General features: G+C 37.5%; 1 protein-coding gene across 1 annotated transcript; it reads right to left on the bottom strand.

Moving 5' to 3' along the window:
• Positions 1-453: 453 nt before the first annotated feature.
• On the bottom strand, positions 454-17,460 carry LOC117302482. The gene is made up of 13 exons (XM_033786442.1): positions 17,292-17,460; positions 15,224-15,436; positions 14,468-14,593; positions 12,798-13,012; positions 11,315-11,408; positions 9,875-10,104; positions 8,123-8,212; positions 7,433-7,532; positions 6,444-6,720; positions 4,715-4,824; positions 3,931-4,035; positions 2,869-2,999; positions 454-2,253 (listed from the first exon to the last, which is right to left on the bottom strand). Exons 1-13 carry the CDS (start codon positions 17,322-17,324, stop codon positions 1,803-1,805), a joined length of 2,175 nt encoding a protein of 724 aa, XP_033642333.1. The 5' UTR covers positions 17,325-17,460; the 3' UTR covers positions 454-1,802.
• Between the last annotated feature and the right edge of the window lie 5,007 nt (positions 17,461-22,467).

Raw genomic sequence — 22,467 nt, 5'->3', positions numbered from 1 at the left:
CGGACAAGGGGTAAGTCCAGCAGTTTCATCAAATGTTTGCCTAAAATTGAAAAACAGACAAGGGGTAAGTCCAGCAGTTTCATCAATTTTGGCCTAAAATTGAAAAACGGACAAGGGGTAAGTCCAGCAGTTTCATCAAAATTTGGCCTAAAATTGAAAAACGGACAAGGGGTAAGTCCAGCAGTTTCATCAAATGTTTGCCTAAAATTGAAAAACAGACAAGGGGTAAGTCCAGCAGTTTCATCAAATTTTGGCCTAAAATTGAAAAACGGACAAGGGGTAAGTCCAGCAGTTTCATCAAATTTTGGCCTAAAATTGAAAAACGGACAAGGGGTAAGTCCAGCAGTTTCATCAAATTTTGGCCTAAAATTGAAAAACGGACAAGGCGTAAGTCCAGCAGTTTCATCAAATTTTGGCCTAAAATTGAAAAACGGACAAGGGGTAAGTCCAGCAGTTTCGTCAAATTTTGGCCTAAAATTGAAAAACGGACAAGGGGTAAGTCCAGCAGTTTTATCCAACTCGGCCCAATTCCCCTGACCAACAGCAACTCAAACCCTTACCAATGAACTTTGACCCAACCTCAATACCTTGTTCTAACGGCAACTTTAACCCATACCAAACCAAAACTCTAAGCATAATGTCTTAAACCATTGACCCCAACTCTTACCCCAATCCTTTGTACTGACAGCAACCCTTACTCCAACCAACCATTCTACTATGATGGACAATGATTATCAATTAAAATTTGTACATTATGGACGGAATCATTTTGTACAGAAAAAACATTCTTTCCTCTTTTTACATATCTTTTAAATATAAAATCTACAAAACTAGAAAATATATATATAAAATGTCTTTCCATCTCTTTCTACATGATAAAACAACTACATTAAACAAAAGATTTTAAAGTTGCATCCGAAATAAAGAATATTACTTGTATTGTACCCTACAGCAATGTGTATTAAGCACTGTATATAATCCAAAGGCAAACTCTAGTGGGATTTCATCCATGACATTGCCATTTCAGAGGCAGTTTGAATCCTAAAGCACAACGAAAATAAAGTGTTTAATGTAGATCGGTGTAGGTACTCACACAACTACTATATTCACTCCCTTAATGCTCACTCCATCTACTCAAGTGTGTGATGATACACGCCCCACACTATAATACACAATGAATATCAATAGCATGCAAGTGTCTAAATGAATAATTCAACATTTTGTTTCAGACAGCTGAAAACAAATCAAAACCGGAAACAAAAAGAAAGTATGTACAAGTATTAAGTACTGAGGAAAGTTCTGACCGGTGATTTCCAATTGTAGCATTAAAAACATGCTGTTTTTGTGAAAATGGTGCCCTTCAAATAATCTACAATTATTCCCTGAACTGATGACTCAGATACAGATGTATTGCCAATCACTTTACCAAAAGCGTAGACTACATTTTATGACTATTATTTCATTTTGATTTCTGAGCTGTATAATAATATCAATAACTAGATCTTTTAACGCGCATTTCACAACAGCATATCAATGCGCTTTACATTGGGCCAATAACAGTTTCTCAGCTCCCTAGTAGGGAGTATTCAGCCACGGGCTGTCGTGGCACTCAGGAGGCCTTTTCAAACACAGTATCAACTTCCTTCTCACAGGTACCCATTTATACTCCTGGGTGAAGAGAAGCAAATATAGTAAAGCATCATGCTCAGGGGTACAAGTGTAATAACTGGGATTTTAACCAACATTCTAATGAACTTGAATGTTATGCTCTAAAAACCTCGGCCAAGACGCCCCATAAATAATTACTTTTTGTCACTGTTGCTTTTACTTGAGGAAGATGAGGAGGAGGAAGAGGAGGAGGAGGAGGAGGAGGAAGATGTTGATGAAGCTGATTTGGTCTTTCTTTTATTACCCTTTGACCCTGGTCTTATCACCTCTGTCGGTCTTCTATCATCAACACCTTGAGATCTCTGACTATCACTGTCCGGTGGTGAGCTTGATTGCGCTACAGCTTCAGACATACTCACCGACGATCCAGTCATTCCTTTTGCGCCTTCAAACATCGGTAGCGGAGGTTTCTTGAAGGAAAGAAGTGAGCCCATATCACTCTCTGGTCCGGGCACAAAGCTGCTGAAGAGAGCATTATCGAAGGTTGTGATCCCCTCGTCTGCCATGTTCCATGCCTCACGGTCGTCAGCGTGGCCACGGATGTAAACTAGAATCTCTTTCAGGTTCAGCTCCTTGGCCTTCGCTCTGTGCAAATGTAACCATTTTTTTTTTAGTGGTTTATTATTTTCCACAAAATGCACTTCAGAGACGTTGGTCTTTTAATAGTAGCCTTGAAATATGTTTATATTTCACTTGTAGATAATTGCAAAGTAAAACCAAGAGCAGGAAATTGAATTTCTTTCTGTAGCCCTTCGTTCTGTGGAAATGAAACCATTTTTTTAGTGGTTTATTATTTTCCACAAAATGCACTTCAGCGATGTTGGTCTTTGGAACTAACCCGTTGTTCATATTTCATTTGTAGATAATTGCAAATTGAAACCAACCAAATGCAGAAACTTCAAACATACCTAGCACAGTTTATCTAGGGTCATTCACTTACCAGAACTTCAAGATGTTAAAATTGTTTCAAATATTATTCAGATAAGTTTATGAAAAATGACACTGTCATGGGCATGGTCGTTTCTTTGGAATTTGAATATGAAGAGATTAATAAGTGACCATCCCTTAAGTTGATAAACAACCATAAACAAATTTCACCGATGTTAGCACTGACATTTACTTCAGAATATAAACTTTATTTGTCGAGCACTTAATTGGGACAATAACATTTATTGTGGAATGGATGCAAAATATACTCACGCAAGGGCTCTCTCCTCTAGAGTGCACAGAATCACTTTAGCAACCACCTTCTGCAGAATGGGATCACCCGTTTTGGCAAATTGAAACAGTGTAGTCTTCAAGTTCTGGGCAGCCAGCATTTTGACACAAGCCTGGAAAAAGGGGTGTCACCATTAATTGGGAATTAACACAAGCTTGATCAGGTGAATTATTGAGCATTGCTTATACAGTTACTTAAACCATTTTGTACTCGAGGAATAAGATAGTGATGTATTATTCAACAGTTAAGAATGCCTTTATGTTATGGGATTTTACCCATACAAGATATTTGTAGATAATTAATTAGAACATTATTCAACAGTCAAAAACATGTTTCATGAAGTAGTCACGGTAGTGTTCAAAAAAGACATGCCCACCCCCCCCCCCCGAAAAAACCCCACATTTGTTTACGAATGAGTTTTATTATAGGCTAAATTCAGAGCTACCAACATTTGCATCTTGCAATTGGGGAGATTTTGAACAAGTATCAGGAAGATATGTATGATTTGAGTCTCCTGACGAAGACTAAAAGCAAGCTAGTCGAAATGTTCAGACTAATTTAAGAACTCCGCCGGAGTGCCGTTAGTAACGATCATATAACATGTAAGCTAAAGTAGTATTCCCAGCTAATTTTCTATACCATCCGCCCAGGCAGTAGTTAAAAAGCAGGTCAGTTCTTTTCAGAACTGAGAAATCTCCTGAATAGTCCGATAAATCTACTCCGCGGTCGTAGAATAAAGAAAGACAGTTCTCTAAAGAACAAACTCTACCTGGCAAGTAGATATATACATGGTGTTACCGCAAACTAAATATCAATCAGGAAGATATTTAGAATCACACTTGACATAACAAGGAAACAGTTTCCTTAATCAGGGAGTTTTTCAAATTTGTTTTATCAGAACATGGAAAGAGTGCATTATTTTCAGGGAACCTTCTGCAGACTTGGGGCGAGTTAGCTGCTGAAAAAGGGATTATCACTAATGAGGGTCTAGGTTGTGAGGTGATGGAGGGGAGGCGAGTGAAGGACGGGTTTGTTTAGAATACCTCAGGACTCTCAGCAGAGTAGAGTAAGATCTTGCCAGCCAGAAGGAAGATTTCTGAATCCTTGGTGAGACGAGGGATGTTCAGAAGACGATCAAGGAGGTCCTCCTTCAGATAAAATATACAAATAAGATAAAGGACTTGTACTTTCATTACTTCAAGGATTCATGAGAAAGTTCTCCTTCAGGAGAAAGATCTCCTGAAGACTTTCAGAGCATACTGATCAAAACATTGAGTTGTCAACCGTCAGTTCTTTTCGGAACCAACACCACTCTAAAGAGATTTACACATGGTGCTACCACAAACCTCACCTAGCAAAGTAACTATTTTCAAAATTAGGCAAAAACTCTTGAGGTGCAGTACTAGATGTAAGCAAGACACTTAACCATTGCTTCGTCCTTTGGATGCGACGTTAAGCTGTTAGTCCCATGTGTTGTGTAACGCATGTAAAAAAACCCAGTCCTTAAGCAAGACACTTAACCATTGCTTCGTCCTTTGGATGCGACGTTAAGCTGTTAGTCCCATGTGTTGTGTAACGCATGTTCCAGTGCAGTTATCGAAAAGACAAGGGGCTTGCTCCTGTGTTCCTGGCTGTGGCTGCTGAATGCGCCGTAGCACCTTGTAAAATAATTTTAAAAGTGCTTCATAATTGGGTGTCATAACTCATAACTTCAATAACCCTTTTTTCTGTATAACGTATATAAACATTCAGCGCCTTGAGTACCTTGTTTGATAGATACGTGCACTATATAAGACTTCAATATTATTATTTATATTATGTACTGACCTGATAAAGGATAACCTCTGAGCTCTCTATAGCCAGTAGTTCAAGAGCTTGAAGGGCTAGCCTAAGCGTCTCGTTGTCGGGTGTTGTACACAGTGACACTAGTGCTGCAGCTGGATTCAATCCACAAAAACAACATGTCAAGATCAGTTCAGACGCTATTTCAAATAATAGGACAAATACTAGAGAAATCTTTTGATATGCGGGAATTGAAACGCAACTGGTCAAGCTCTAATATCACAATTTGTACTGCAGGCCCGAGTCTAGTGGTTGTAGTTCAATTCAAATTCAATTCAAAAAAACTGTAGTCGTCCTTTGCAGGCAATTACAACAGTAGACCAGCTCCACATAAAAATATTAAGAGAAATATACAATAGTTTAAAAATGTAAAGATTACTTGACAAAAAGTGTAGTGTAGTGTCAGTTCAGTAAATTTATGACTGCACAAATCCAATGGTCTGGTGTCTTTTCAATTGAATAATCTAAAAATTATCTTGAACAGAAACAAATTATGTTGAAAGGCAGTGGACGCTATTGGTAATTACCCAAAATAATTATTAGCATAAAACCTTACTTGGTAACCAGTAATGGGGAGCTGTTGATAGTTTAAAACATTGTGAGAAAACGGCTCCCTCTGAAGTAACGCAGTTTTCGAGAAAGAAGTAATTTTCCACGAATTTGATTTCGAGACCTCAGAGTTAGATTTTGAGGTCTCGAAATCAAGCATCTAAAAGCAGACAAGTGAGAAGACTGGTCTTTGACAATAATACCAATAGTGCCCAGTGTCTTTAAATCTTGACCGAATCAGAAAAATACCTTTATTGAGAATGAAGTGTACTTGATACACGCCAAGACAGTTGAGATAAATCTTCTCTTACATATGTCTTAGTTCATTCAAATGAATATTGTTTCATTATGATTCTGGTCTTGTATAAACATTTCTGGTCCAGTAAACATTCTCTAGTAGCACCGCACATATTATTCAAGAACCTTTGAGACAATAACAACGAAGGTCTTGTGAGAGGGGGGGGGGGGGTCGCAAGGGGTGCACGCATCTCCATTAATTTTTCTAGTGAGCATTTTGAGACTAAGGGTTGGCAAATCATCAGGTAGAAAAAGTGCATTAAGAAAAAAAAATCAATCATTTTTAAAGACCAGAAGAACAAATTTTTGTCATTTTGCCATTATGAAAAAGGTAAAGGTTCCCAGCTCGGCGTGTTGGGATTTATTGAAATAGTGGAGATATGGTAGTTGGTAAGTTTGTAAGCCGGTGTCCTAACAACCTTTTCTCCCATAAATGTAGCTGCTAAGCCCCCACTCTAACGTTTCTCTTTTTGGATTTACAGCAATTTTGTTGGGTTATTTATCAACAAACTAATTTTTGGTACGATCTGAGTGCAGCAAATAAAAAAACCTATCAAAGAAACTTTCTCTCACAAACTATATAATGTGACAAATGTAATAATCTCTAACTAAAAGGAATGTTTGACCATGGACATTTATCATGCTGTCACCATCTTGGTCATGTTCCATGTTTCCAACAGTAATGAATGCTATAATGAATGCTAACATTCATTGCGCAAACATGGACACAGACTATTATTTCGTCCAACCTCAGTTTGGTAAAAATGAGTTGGAATGGAGTAAAAATCAAGATGGCCAGATCGTGATAAAGGCCTATGGAGGTAGGTTCGATGTTCTTGTTGTCAAGCTCTGACATTGAAGTACTTACTTGGGGAATTACGTGAGGCCATCTGAGCTCTTACGCTCGGGCTGAAGGCTAAGTCAAGATAGATCCCAGCTATGTTGCGCTTAGTGACCTCGTTACCTTCCTTAGCTGCATGAGCAAGGTCATCCAGGCCCCGGTCAGCAATAACGGCTTGCTTGTTGTCCTCAGAGTCTACCACGATGTAAGAGATGGCAGTGACCGCCTCTTGGACTAGGCGTGGGTAGCGGGAATGCAGGAGGGTGGTCAGCGTGGTGATGCCTCCCAACTCCACAAACTGATCCTGGTGGTGTAGGGGAATAAATGAATAAACTTAGAGATAATTCAAGAGATTTTTTTAAAAGATGGACGCGTTTTTGAGATATGTATCCACTCCTAAAAATAATTAATAATAATAAAAAATAGTTTGGGAGGCTAATCATCCTTACTCGCAGCTAAGAGCTGAATTGCGAAGGGCGCCTTTGGCAAGGGCGCCTTTGGCTGCCAGCCACATCAACACATATGACCACGGAGCACAGCCAGAGATCAAAAGTGTTTGATTTTCCCTGAGGGAACAAAAATGGATGCTTTGGAAAACCCACATGGCACAGCAGAGAACTAACTCACAACTCAACTCACATATTGCCTTGGCTGGGTATCGAACCAGGGTCACCTTGGTGAGAGGCGAGCGCTTCATACACAAGCCAACAATGCCCCAAAAATAGGATATATAGGAATACACATTAACTTGGAAGCATAACCCATAATGCTTCCTATGTTAAAACTTTTGGTGATAACAAGTGTTATATTTTTTTGATAACCAAAGTACTTCAAAGTGAAATGGGTACACTTTCAAGGGTTAAATGTAGAACACTGAGTGTTCTACTTGTAACCATTGAAAGTGTGCTCATAAAATGGGCTAATAGCTCTGATCGGAATGAGTGGTAATGGTTAAACAGAAGTAGGAAAATTCTTGAAATAGTTTTGAAAAACTCTCAGAACAGTATGATTCGTACCTGGATAGCTGGAACTGTAAGCAACTCAGCCATTGCCTCTGTGGAATATTCTTGAGTTGCTTCATCAGTGGATAGACCAAGAGAGATTAGGACCTCCAACCTATGGACATAACCAAAAAGAAACAAAAAACATTCAGAAAAATAAAAAATAAAAAAATAAAGGTAAGTACTCTTTAAAAAAAACCTTGTTTTTTTTTTTCTCTTCAAATTCCTGTTGGGATACATTCACCCAAGATATTAAAATGTGGATTGTCATTGCGTATGTTATTGAACGCAGTCAGATGGTGAGGTTGTTAAATGTGCACTATTATTGCAGGTTGGCAAAGTTCATCTATCATTCAAAACCATAACTAAATGGTCAGATAGTAGGGAGGTGAACCCAACAACGAGTTCGAGCAGAAGTGATGTTTAAATCTTTGCATGGTGTGAATAATAATCTTTAAATGATACTGAACTTGCGGGTACAACAATGTATGAGGGCAACGACTCCCAAAAGGACGCAACCAAGATCATTCGTCAAGAGAATTTGAGCCAATTAGTATACCAGATGTAAACCAAAATCGGCAGTACCAAACCTGTTCACAAAATGTGCGTTTAACTCCAATTGCAAATTATCTACGTCGAAAAAACATGGTTGTACACGTAAGTTTACGATCATTTATAGCTTATTCTTATATCAAGCAGACTTACCCTCCCTCAGCGACGATCCTGAATTTGCTGTCATCTCCAGTTGTTGCTAGAGTGGCCAACTCAAAGGCAGCTTGTCTTCTTTCCTTTATTCTGTTAACAAGAAACAACGTAAAAAATACACTGTCAGACAGAGCTTAAAACAAAAACCCAATAGACCACCAGGGCCCAATATTATAGAGCTGCTAAGCACACAAATTTGCAAAGCATGCAATTTCGTCCTTGAGAAAAACAGAATTACCAACCAAATTTTCATGTGATTTTCAGGATAAGCTAACAACAGCTTAATAGCAGTAACAAGCAATATGCACAATACAAATTTGGTTGGTAAGCATGTTTTTATCAAGGAAGAAATTTCATGCTAAGCAAATTTTTGTGCTTAGCAGCTCTATGAAACTGGGCCCAGGTCTTTTTGATCAAACTCATCAAAGCTCAAATATTTGCAACTTGGGCATGTGATCAGTATGCAAATTAGGTCTCCGATGTTGACCAAAATATTGCTTCTTATATAACACTCAGTGACGCTTAAAGACACTGGACACTATTGGTAATTGTCAAAGACCAGTCTTCTCACTTGCTGTATCTCAACATATGCATAAAATAACAAACCTGTGAAAATTGGTTGGTTGAGATCGATTGGTTGTCGGAGTTGCGAAATAACTATGAAAGATAAAAACACCCTTGTCACACGAAGTTGTGTGCTTTCAGATGCTTGATTTCGGGACCTCAAATTCTAAACTTGAGGTCTCGAAATCAAATTCGTGGAAAATTACTTCTTTCTCGAAAACTATGTCACTTCAGAGGGAGCCGTTTTTCACAATGTTTTATACTACCAACCTCTCCTCATTACTCGTTACCAAGTATGGTTTTATGCTAATAATTATTTTGAGTAATTACCAATAGTGTCCACTGCCTTTAAGGCGCTTCAACATTTAGTATTTTCCTGCGAAGTATTGTGGAGCTGCATTTTTTAGGTATGCAATTCCTTTACATAACACAAGGTGCTGTGGGCAACATGCAGTCAATCAAATATCTGAACCACTTCTCTTTTCAAAAAGTGCACTTGGTTGTTTTACGTGCATTACACAGCACACAGAACCAACGGCTTAACGTCCCATCCAAAGGATGTAGTAACGATGTTTAAGTGTCTGGATTAAGGACACACGTGTCACAACCGGGACCCAAACCAACACTCTGCTGAACAGAAACACGAGAGCTTCAGTCCAGTGCTCTTATCGGCTCGTCCACGACACGCCCTAGTTGAGTGTTAAAATACGTACTGTTGTCTTCAAAGGATTTGGGTACTTTTTGTAACACAAAAAGCTACAGCACCTCAGTAAGTAATATTTTAGGGGAAGCTTTCTTCCATCATTATCTTCAAACTGTTTGAGTGGCACTTCAGATATTTCTTAATAAATCAGAGCAAAAGAATCACAATAACTATTTTAAAGGTTTTAATGGATGGTAAATTGGCATCAGGAATCAACAATATCAACTTAAGTTTTTACCCTTACAGCGATGTGAGTAAGCACTGAATACTCAGTACATATGCCTGTGATTTTGTTTTCATAGGACTTGGGAAAGTACCGAGTGTAAAGAAGGAACGCTAGACTTGAGTCAGTCTGCTAATGGCATACTGCTACACTGAGTATACAGTGCTTACACACATCGGTGTAAGGGTCAAAACCAAAATTCAAATAACTAGGAAATGTTTTTTGGGTGAAAAGTTAACAATTGCTCCTTGCCGAGACCCACCTTCCATTTCTCGCCGTCTCAATCACCTTCTCCACATCCCTGGTAACCACGAGGTGTTCCTCCAGGAAATCACCAATGCTGAACTTGAAGTTGTAGAGCAAGGACATAGCCATTGACCAGATGATGAAGAGATAGATAGAGTGCAGAGAGAAGTAAATGGCTAAGAAGTAGGACCAGAAACCACGCACTGTGCAGGAATCAGTCGTCTCATCCGTCAGACAAGAATAATCCTAAAAGAAAAAATGTTTAAAATCCTTTGAAAAAAATCTTAAAATGTAATATTAATAAGCAGTGCTGTTAACATTTCCTTAGACACGTATTAAATGTCTTTAAAGGCAATAGACACTATTGGTAATTACTCAAAATAATTATTTGCATAAAATCTTACTTGGAATTGAGTGATGGAGAGAGGTTGATAGTATAAAACATTTTGAGAAACGGCTCCCCCTGAAGTAGCATAGTTTTTTAGAAAGAGTAATTTTCCCTGAATTTGATTTTGACGTCTCAGAATTAGATTTTTAGGTCTCGAAATCAAACGTCTGAAAGCACACAACTCTATGTGACAAGGGTGTTTTTTCTTTCATTATTATCTCGCAACTTCAAACGACCAATTGAGCTCAAATTTTCACAGGTTTGACATTTGATGCATATATGTTTAGACACACCAAGTGAGAAGACAATATTACTAATAGTGTCCAGTGTATTTAAAGGCATTGGACACTACTTGTAATTACTCATAATAATTATTAGCATAAAACCTTACGTGGTAACAAGTAACGGGGAGCTGTTGATAGTATAAAACATTGTGAGAAACAACTCCCTCTGAAGTAACGTAGTTTCCGAGGAAAAAAAAGTAATTTGAGCAATTGATTTCAAATTTTCACAGGTTTGCTATTTTATTCATATGTTGAGATACACTAAGTGAGAAGACTGGTCTTTCACAATTACCAATAGTGTCCACTGCCTTGAACAGTAAAGGTAACCTCAAAAGTATGATGCCTAAACATTTTAACATTCTAAATTAAAGGTTTTATACAGGATCAGCAAGGTTAAAAAACATCAATGTTAAATTGTAGTCTGAAAGCTTACGAGTTATAATCAGTCCTCTAAATTTAAGTAAGCCATATCATTTAAGAAAATAGTATATGGAAACCTAAAAACACAACAAAAATCCCTTGCTCAATACAACAATTAAGGAAAATGTCACTATTTACATGCTGGAAAGTGCACAGTTTCTCATTATTTTTTCCTGACAACTCACACTGAAGACTTGTAGCCCAAATTCTCTCAGGTTTATTAATTCATTTAGAAGAAGTACCTCTTTATAACAATGCTCTTTATAATGTATTTACCCTATACAGGACATTTTGAAAAAATGCCACCATGCTACAAAAACATTTCAAAAAAGAGTTCCAGAAAAAGCAATATGTTTTAACTTACCAGGATGGACAGAATAAACCTGATGGTCAGAAAAAGCGCTACACCCCAATTCACCATCGTCAAAATGGAAAAAGTCACCAAGAAAAACTTAGGCCTGCAAAAGATGAAAAAGATTAATTTGTGGGGAATTATTAAAAATCTCAGGAGTGCTTTGTTGTCATACAAACTGAAATATTAATTTGTAGTCTACACTTTTAGAGCAACACCTACAGCTCGTTCTCCGAACATCATCATAAAAAAAACATTCTCCTCTGAAATGGTTCCATTTTGATAAAAACAAAATGCACAACTTGAAAGATCAGTATAATATAAAAATATCACAAACATTTTTATTCATTTCAAGATTTGGTCAGTTAAAAAGTGAACAGTTTCATTGAATGAACTCTTAAACAGGGCCATTATAATTGAAGTGGGGTCAGGTTCCCAAACTAAACTGTTCAGGCTTTGGGGGCCATGCAATCAGTTGAATGGTCTTTTGGTTGTGTTCTTTCTCATTGACATTTGAGACTCCTTATCATTAGCTGTGTCTTAGATCAATGCACAGTGGACAATATAATAATCTGTGTCTGGGTGGCTCCTTATTTGATAGAGCTGTTAAAATTGTACACACCTTCTATAAATCTTTGTTCTAACAAGAAAAAACTGTTTGTTATTCTACCAGTAATGACCAAGTCATACGGTGAATGCAGCTTCACTCACACTGCCTCAATTTTATGGAACAATCTCCCGGAACATCTATAATAACATTGACTCCATTGTTAGGTTTAAGACTGCTTTGAAGACGCACTTATTTAACATTTAATTCATCCATTTTTGTTTGTTACCCAGTACATCTTGTCTTTGCATTCTGTTGTGTTTTTCTCAAGAGCGCTTAGGGACATGTTTAATTACTTTGTGTTATGCGCTACATGTATACAAGAATGGTTTACTATTATTTTATTATGTACTTTCTTTTCAAATTCCTGGGTAAAAGAGTCCCTGTGTGTCGGTTTAAACTTTCCGCCGTGTTCAGTTTTCCGAATGACCAAATACGGTAACATTACATCATGCGACGCCTGCGCACAGCAAGTGAAAGTAGTCCATTTTTAGTGCCGTATTGAGTCATCCGTGTTACTCTCTGGTAGCTGTCATGGCGGCATCCACGAGTACAACCGAGCAGCGAACGCATGGATCGTATGAGAGAATTTGGTGTGAAGACCAAGCAAATTATCCTGTATTTAACCAGTGGTACATATACCGAACGAGCGTCAGAGAATCAAAAGAGATTTTTTTTATTATTCTGGTTTAGTTTATTAAATTTATTTATTACCGTTTTTTATTTATTTATTTATTTATTTATTTATTTTTATTTCACTGAACTACAGTACTCGCAGCGGTATTTTTGTCCGGATACGTCGCCCGGAAACCTGAACACGCCGGAAATCTGAAACCGCCACACTGGGCCGGCCCGGCCAACACCACCCACCGTGGCTACAACACTCACCATAGACTGGACGGACCAGTAAATCCCGATCTGTGAGTGTATGACGGACATTTCTCCATGGTGTACAACGTAATCAATCCCACACCCACACAGTAGATCAACATGGCCCATGGGAGGAAGGATCCGTACTGCCAGGGCTGGTACGGTGAAATGAAGTACCATAAGAACATCAAAGCAGCAAACAGAGTGAAGACACGATTCAGCGACAGGATGCCCTGAGAAGTCAAAAGGAATCAAACGCTGAAATTAATTCTGCCATTCAAGAAAGGAACGATATGAAACACCATTAATTAAAGGAACATTAAAGAATTGGTTTTGCTAGCAAAAAAGTTGCTGGCAGTGTAAGCACTTTATGTCCACCATATACATTAACTGACAAACCTGTAGAAATTCATGAGCGATCGACCATCCCTGTCAGAATAGTGAAAAACCGATTACAAATTTTGTGTTGCATCGATGCCAAAACAAAAATTAATAAAACTCTCATCAAATAAGAAATTTCAGACAGAACGATTTCACAAATGTTTTCTTCTATCATCATCATTAAACCGAGTTTTATGTAAATTTGTGATCTTCACGATTTTTGTTTCTTACCAATTATGTAACATTCCTTTAAGAATTTTGTGCAGTTTTAAAATTGTATAACGTGAAAGTTTCAGTCATCCAAAATTGAGGTTTAAACCAGACTGGACTCTACTCGCCTCACTACCGAGTTCCCTGAGGGAAAGTTTCGGTACAATGTACAGAATTAAGCAATATGATGTATCTCATGTTGTCCTATGTTTAATAATGTTTTTATAGACTAAAGCCCGGTTCATACTTCCTGCGATTGCGATTGCGAAGCGAATTTGACGTGAATTTGACGTAACGCCCCTTCTTTCGCAGCGACATTCGCAAGTGAGTAGAGCAGAGTTCAGCTGCTGCGAAATTAATCGTTGCGAATTTGTGACGTCAACATTCGCTTCGCATTCGCATGAAGTATGAACCGGGCTTTATTGTAAATAATTATCAATTTTTAATATATGGCCAGGGATATTGGAACTGAAGGCCTTCGGGTCACAGTTTTTTGGTAAAACCTTTTTAATTCTAGGCACAATGTCCCTGGCTTTTGTTTTGTTAATGTTTGTATTTTGTATGTGTTTTTATGCCGAATAAATAATTATGGAAATTAATTGTGGAAAAAGTATCCCTCTACCATACCCCCCTTGCCTCCATTTCAATTTTCCTTCCCTTGCTTCCTCTGGCTTAGTTTTGCTTCCTTTAAAGGCAGTGCACACTATTGGTGATTACTCAAAATAAATATTGGCATAAAACCTTTCTTGGTGACGAGTAATGGGGAGAGGTTTATGGTATAAAACATTGTGAGAAATGGCTCCCCCTGAAATGCCATAGTTTTCGAGAAAGAAGTAATTTTCCACGAATTTGATTTGAAGACCTCAGACTTAGAACTTGAGGTCTCAAAATCAACCATCTAAACGCACACAACTTCGTGTGACAAGGGTTATTTTTCTTTCATTGTTATCTTGCAACTTCGATGACCGATTGAGCTCAAATTTTCACAGGTTTGTTATTTTATGCATATGTTGAGATACACCAACTGTGAAGGCTAGTCTTTGACAATTACCAATAGTGTCCACTGCCTTTAAACTTGTCATTGTTTATGTACTCACACTGAAACCGGACATCATCTGTTCTCTCCATTTCAACATGGCCACTTCCTTGATCAGAGCAAACTTGATCTCATCGCTCTGCCCTGCACCCAGCTTGGCCTTCTCGGCTTTCACATCTGTGAAGGACTGCACAAACAAAATACAATTCAACTTTCAAGCGATAAAATGCAAATAAATATTTCCATGATAGCATGCTCACAAGCAATTTTCTACAGACTACGGATTGGAGAAAAAAGTGCGTCTTGAAGGAAAGAAGAGTCTGAGCTTTTTTTAGGAAGTACCTCATATATAATAAGGGAATCAATGTTTGGTGAAGAGGTTTTCAACTAGTGGTTTAATCCCAACGAGGCCTGGTTCTTGATAATTTACCAAGATACCCATTCATAAATACCTTCGGTCAAAAACATCAACACTTTTTAGTCAAAAAGTAAAATAAATGCAAATTATAATCGTTAAATGATTTCTTTCAACACAACACCCCTCCAGCTATGAAATGGTAAAGCCCTCCGCCGCCCTTGGGATGCTGTGTGCGTCGCGCATATCGCATGATGTGGCACAACTGTTTCAGCCGTTGCTCAATAGGAATGAAGAAACTGTCTTATAAGACCAGGTGTAAGGTCGCGTGTCACGCCCATGAATTAACACTTTTTACCGGTCATAAACAAAGGTTTATACACACCAACGTGACGCGCTCTCCACCAATAGGAATAGCGAAACTGTCCAAGGTATTTATGAATAGATGTTTAATAAAAGTACCTCATGTTTTTTAGCCAGCGGTACCATCTTTAGCACACAGTGGTCTCCGATGCGGTAATCCTCCAATGTGTATGCGTCTCGTAGATATTGACCTTTATACCTCATGCGGAATTGATGGTCCTCGTGACCCATCTGGTACAGGATGTGCAAGAGGTTGGCCCTGACACGGGCCAGCGTGTCGCCAGGGAAACATTGCAGAACAAAGGAGTGAATCTGGTGAAAAGAACAGCATGTAAATTGAGTAATTAGGAGATTAAGATAAAAAAAGGAGTTTTATCAGAGTCCTTTACATGTTGTTCGAAGACAACTTGGTCTGATCCATTCATTCATTCATTCAATTTAATTCAATAAAAGCATTTTGAAAGAGGCAAACACAATGAACATTGCCAGAGCTATGACATTTTTTTTTTTATAAAGTAATTAACCACAAGGGGAAAAAAGAAGAAGATTGAATTGGGTTGGATAGCGCAGTGTAAAGAGCAACGTCACATTAATCCGAAGGAACTGGTACAAATCCCCTCTAGACATGTTAATTTTATTTTATTCAAACCCGAAATGAATATTTTGGTACTAATAATCAGCAGTTAAATAGCTCCATGGTGTTTGAAAGCAACAACTTAATTAATTGTTTTTCTTAGACTTAGGTAATTCCCTCCAATGTGAGTAAACACAGCATGCAGTAGACAATACAAAATGGGTACTGGTTCGGCACCTTGCAAACTCGGCAGTTTTGGCACCAACAAAATGAGAACACGGCATCTTCCAAACTCTGCACTCACAGCGTTAACAAAGCTATACTAAACTAGATTCAAACCAGTTTTTATTGTGTAACTATACACTTATACATTCAAAAGATATTGATTGGTGCCGAGTTTGTTAGTAAAAAAAAGGCTGATGTATGGTTCTGACATTCTTGTTACGGGTGGGAACAGAGTACTTCTACAAAACTATAAGGCTCCGAAGGCTCCCCCGAGAGCCTTATAGGGGTCTAATATTTTGGACCTCCTTAACGCTATATGTTTTTTTAAACTGGCGTTGATAGGTGAAAGTTTTGCGACCGTTCGCCATCAATAACTAAAGTTTCCTTTGTACTACACACCAGAAACTTTCACCACACACTCAATATACATTCATGATGCTTGTATGGCTTTTTTGTTGAGTTAAATTAAAAAACATCTTCATAAAAGGACATTTTCTGCTCGGTACTCACTGTTGTTTTTCTGCCGCATCGCACGTTTTTTGACTTCTCCATATGCTCAACGCCTTATTTTTTGGTCACTTGGTCACCAAGCGCTGTACACGCGGACACCTGCCTACTCGCTTGCCGAACTGCCGAGCCTCGATCGAGTTGGACCAAAATATTAGACCCCTATTAAAAGGCTCGCAGGGGAGCCTTATAATAGTTTCTAGAAGTAGGTGAAGAGGTGGCGCCGAGTTTGCAAAGTGCCGAGTTTGCGGATGCTGAGTCTGCAGGATGCCGAAGTGTCCAGTATTCTTACTTACCTACCCCTTCTACCTCCATGACTACCCCATCCAAACAAAGCCCAAGCCAAGCTATAGCTAACGACTGCCAACTCAAAGTCTTTTTTTGGATAATCTTCCGGACGTCGCCACCAATTTATCCGCTGTAATTAACTCCAAAACCACTGAATTTTTTTCTTACCTTAGAAGAAGGGTTACCGCATATATACATCCAGAAAAAAAAGAGAGAAAAAAAAAAGGGCCGGAAGTTGGTGGCGACGACGTAAAATTTTTCCCTTTTTTTTTACAGGAGTTAAAGTACAGCTCCCAGTCATTTGTTCTTTATTTAACTGCTAAAATTTATAGAGCATAAATTATGCCCACTCACACATAGGCTCACATATATTCAAAGAAGGATTGTTCAATGGTATCTCTCCAGCTATCCTTGGCGTTTATATCCTGACTGAAGGACTATGCCAAGTATCGAAGTAGAAGTAGAAGTATATAAAAACTTTACATTCTTGGGTTTTTCACGAAACTGGTTAAGTACATTCATACCTGTTTAGTATCTGACATTCTCCCCCTCTCAACGAAAATATTAACTTACCGCAAAGGCGCTGCTTTCCACGTAAATCAACATGGTTGTGTGCTCTTGTCAGTCAGCCTAAGACAAAGCCACGATGAAATCTCACATTTTACTCACGAAGGATTTTGTTGAATGACGAACTTGCGCTAGCTTGCTCTTCCAAAACAAATATCCGTGTTACAAACTTCACGAAAAGACAGGTACATGCAGGTGCCAATTAATTTCTTATGCAAATAACCTCCCAAAACGTCAGAAGTGCCAAGGTAACGCGTCTCACCATAACTAGACACATGAGGGCGCTACTTAAACTTTGTTCTGTCGTGCTCACAGACGTAGGTTTTATTTATAGAGCTATATAAAAGAACGCTCTGTGGTTTTACTATGTCTGTGGTCGTGCTAGTCGCTATGGACGCGCACCCCACCCACTAAAACAAAAATCCTTTAGAAATCGAACTCACGCTTGAGGAATACTTTTTTGTTAAAGGCAGTGGACACTATATGGTAATTACTCAAAATAATTATTATCATAAAACCTTTCTTGATTACGAGTGATGGGGAGAGGTTGATAGTCACACGAAACAGCTCCCTCTGAAGTGACATAGTTTTCGAGAAAGAAGTAATTTTCCACAAATTTGATTTCGAGACCTCAAGTTTAGAATTTTAGGTCTCGAAATCAAGCATCTGAAAGCACACAACTTCGTGTGAACGTGGTTCGACAAGGGTGTTTTTTCTTTCATTAATATCTCGCAACTTCGATATAACCGATTGAACTCAAATTTTCACAGGTTTACTATTTTATGCATAATTATGTTGAGATACACCAACTGTGGAGACTAGTTTTGGACAATTACCAATAGTGTTCACTGTCTTTGAACTCCAAAAGTAGTTACTAGGAGTCTCTCATTCTTTTGAAAAGGGGAAAAACAACTGCAGTAAAAACCCTCTACGTAAGTAGCTGTGGTTTGGATGGGAGAATTGCTATGCCGCTATAAAAATGTTGACTTTCAAATAGAGAGCAGGCGTCTAGAGAAAAGGCAAATTAAAAACATGTTCACCTTTAAAAGATTTTAAGGTGTAAAATGCAAATAAACTCATACGGAAAAGTTGTTTTATCGTCTGCTCAAAATGAAGAAAATGTCGGTGTACACATGGAGGTATTAGGTGTACACAACAGCACGATTGCATGCTAAGGTGCATAGCAAGCCTTGGGCGTTCAGGTATCTGAACACACAAGTTGTTCACTAACCCTCCAAATATTCTCAGATTTTCGTCTTTTAGAGCGACGATTCAACAAAATTGCTTGAGGATAAGTTGTAAGGAAAGTTCTTCAAACAAATCAACCCATTTTTAGTTTCTAACAGAGTTTTAGGTGAATTTAAATTTATTTGGCGGACTATTTGTTTACTCTACGCAGTGTGAAATTTTAGTGACAGTCATTATTGGAACAGCGCAAATAAAACAATGCGTTGATTGGTCAAGAGTTAGCAATGATTTTGATTGGATAATCACTGTTCGTCCATCTGCATACTGACAAAACAAATGCCCTTGTATGGTCATGGTTTTCTCGCAAGAAGAGGATTCCAAAAATAGAAAGTATCACCGCATGTCATGTTGAAAAACGAAATTCCCGCTACTACTAAGGCCCTATGCGAGATCACGGCTTCTTTGTTAGTGTAAACAAATATATCTCTACGAGTAATTGTAAATGAAAAAAGTAGTTTCAATTAAACAGAATTGTATGATGTTTTATAATAAAGATCCTTACCACCAATACCACGAGGCGCAGGTTCGGGTTGGGGGCGAGCCTTCTGGACAGGCTGGATTGTTAGGCGAGGGTGCAACATTTTTTTGTAGTGGGGTGGGGGGGGGGGGGGGCAGTGGGGCACTTTGTTAGTGTAAACAAATATATCTCTGCGAGCAATTGTAAATGAAAAAAATAGTTTCAATTAAACAGAATTGTATGATGTTTTATAATAAAGATCCTTACCACCAATACCACGAGGCGCAGGTTCGGGTTGGGGGGCGAGCCTTCTGGACTGTTAGGCGATGGTGCAAAATATTTTTTTGTAGGGGGGGGGCGGTGGGGCACTTTGTTAGTGTAAACAAATATATCTCTGCGAGTAATTGTAAATGGAAAAATAGTTTCAATTATACAGAATTGTATGATGTTTTATAATAAAGATCCTTACCACCAGAACCCCGAGACAAAAAAAACTTAAAATCTCCCCATATAACCCGCAGGGGGCTGGCCCATTCCGGACGTCTGAACAGCCGAAATGAACCTTCAAACTCCACTAAATCCAAGTTCATGGAAATTTGTTTGATGACTTTAGATTTGAGCTGAAGTTATGTAAACAATAATGCATGCACAAAACAGGGCAGTAATTAACGTCACAAATAATCACATTTATAATAATCACGTTTATTGATAGTTATTTCTATACATATATATATATATTAACATAAAATGTAGGCCTATTTTATTGAGATGCTATGCACTGTAGTAAAACAATAATCATTGCATATTAAAGAATTAAACAAAATAAAAAATAATAAATTTCATCCTAAAAACGAAACAAAGAGAGAAAGAATTGGTTTCTCTCTTAAATGTTTGTATCTTTTGGCTGTGTGTATTTGCATGATATATATTTACAACATTATATTTATTATGTTTACTGAAACAAAAAGTGAGCTCAACTGCAAATAAAAAGAAGATGAAAAGAAACAAAACCTAGGGTGAACCATTTCTCTTTTAAACGGTAAATGTTCCGAGACCTGCATGGAATGGTGCACAGATGTGAGAAAAATAATATTTATGTTTGCAGTCATCAAAGTTGTACACTGTAATTTTTTCATTCAAATCAGAGTTGTCGTCAGTTGACACAATATACCATATAAAATATTCTAATAAATATAATACTGCTCTTCATTTATTTAATATAATTACACAATACAAAATATCAAACTATAATCTGCCTTTGTTCGGTGGGAGTCAATAGTTTATTTTTTTTTTATATTTAGTTTACAATAAATCTCAATACACCATACAATCATCTTGGCCTAAAATAGTAAATTCAGGTCTTGGCTATATTTGCACTTTTTTTGCGAACCTTAAGGCCAATTTCACAATGAGTTGATCTTAACTGTCAGCAGTGTGTGCCACAGTACAAATCACTTGGTTATATCGACAATAGATGGATCTTAGTGCTTTGTGAAATCGAGCCCTGGGCCCAAATATTGCTTTAATCTGTGAAAGAAAGCATTGTAGCGTTAGATTGCAAGTGCAAATAACTGTCACCCACACAAACGCGCACGATTCCACAGAAAAAAGGCACACAGCATTATAGACTATTCTATATTGTGTGTTTTTAACCCATCTAAAGATAAATCTCGGTACTTTGTGAAACCGAGCCATGTGTCCACACGTATTATATAAATTATATCAGTATATAACCTTATTGAGTGCAAATGCGAATAACGGTCACCCACACAAATGCACAATTACACAGAAAAAAGGCACACAACATTATACTTACGTCTCTATATTTTTTGATTTACAAGTTGATAACTCATCTAAAGATAAATCTGGGTGCTTTGTGAAATCGAGCCCTTTGTCCACACGTATATAAATCAGTATAGAACCTTAGATTGCAAATGCATAATAACTGTCACACACAAATGCACAATTTCACAGAAAAAGCACATGAAATACAACTAACGTTTAACTTTGGCAATTTAAAATGTATATTTGTGCGTTTGCTTGACATAAAATAACCCCAGGTTACTCCATTTAAGTTGAAATTGTATTGGCATTGAGTTCATATAAAATAAAAAATTTGTGCTTCTGCCCAACTTCAAGTCAATGCAAAAAAACTATCTGGAATGAATACATACAATTTTAATCATTTCACTTATTGCTATCAATTCTCTATAGTGTTACCAGCTGCTTCATATAAAAATATACATTTGGAAGTTCAACAGTTTTGTTCAAAATGATGTGGAATTGTAAAAAAGCCACCTTCAATTAACTAAATAACAATCTCACGAAGTGTGTTGATTATAGACCCATTGTTAAAAACCTGGTACTGTGGTAGGAAGGCGGTTTTAGGAAGCACAAATTTATTCAAACCTTTGGTAAACAAAAAAATTTAAAAAAATAAAAATAACAACAAAGATTCAGCACCATCTCGTCCAGAAACTAAAACCAACTACCTGTAGGCCTAAATACTGAAACCAGCTAGCCAGTTTCTCTCACTAGCATGGCCGCAACATTTCTGACCAGCAGCTGCGTCAATTAATTATTAAACTTAAATATTTGTTTTGACAATTTCTACTTGATAATTGCACTGACTCAGAAGGAAACTTTATAACTCTCAGAATTCAAAGATGTACAGAGAGAAGTACAGCATTAAAACAGAGAGGTCTTCAATATTTGATTTTCTTTTTGGAAGCGTTTAGTATACGTGTGTATACATTAATGGTTGCATTATGAGATATCGCCAAAAATCTTGAGCAAACAACCAGGAAGACAATTCTCTACAGGAATAAACAACCTGAGAAACTTGACTGAAAGTAACGCTTCTTAGATTCAAATTTAAAGGCATAACAAATATATATATTTTGACATAACCACATTACTTTGATGTGAAATGTTTCTCATAATGCTTTATACTATCAAATGCTGCGGTAGGTTTCTATGGAAAACTTTGTCTAGCAAACTAATCATATAACCTCCCTTCAACTCTTCTTTGGAAAGACATCTTACAATATATTTAATTATATTATATTATTTGTAATTCTTCTGTACATGCTGTCAATGTCATACGTCCATTAACAACCATTATTAGTTTCCATGAAATCATAAAAATAAAGATTGTCAAGGATTAAATTTTATTTCAAATTGCTTTTAGTTAAAACAATAAATCAAACTTTATTCTTTCTATTTGTGTACCTAAATGAATACGGGTGAGGAGTTACTAAAATGAACAAGCCAGAAAAATTATTTTTTGCTGGGTTTGGCCGGTACTAAAAGCCACCAAACAATGGGAAAAGACGAAAATAAAGAAAGGTCCATACACAAGTTTTCAGATGTAAAAAGAAAAAAGGTGAGGTAGTCTCGGAAATATCAACATGTTTTCTCGGGTCAGCAGGAGTCAAACCCGCCCACGGAGATAACAAGTGGAGCACAGCACCACTT

This window comes from Asterias rubens, chromosome 2, assembly GCF_902459465.1.
Source record: "Asterias rubens chromosome 2, eAstRub1.3, whole genome shotgun sequence".
In the NCBI taxonomy this organism is placed as follows: Eukaryota; Metazoa; Echinodermata; class Asteroidea; order Forcipulatida; family Asteriidae; genus Asterias; species Asterias rubens.
This window is presented reverse-complemented; position numbering and strand designations above follow the sequence as displayed.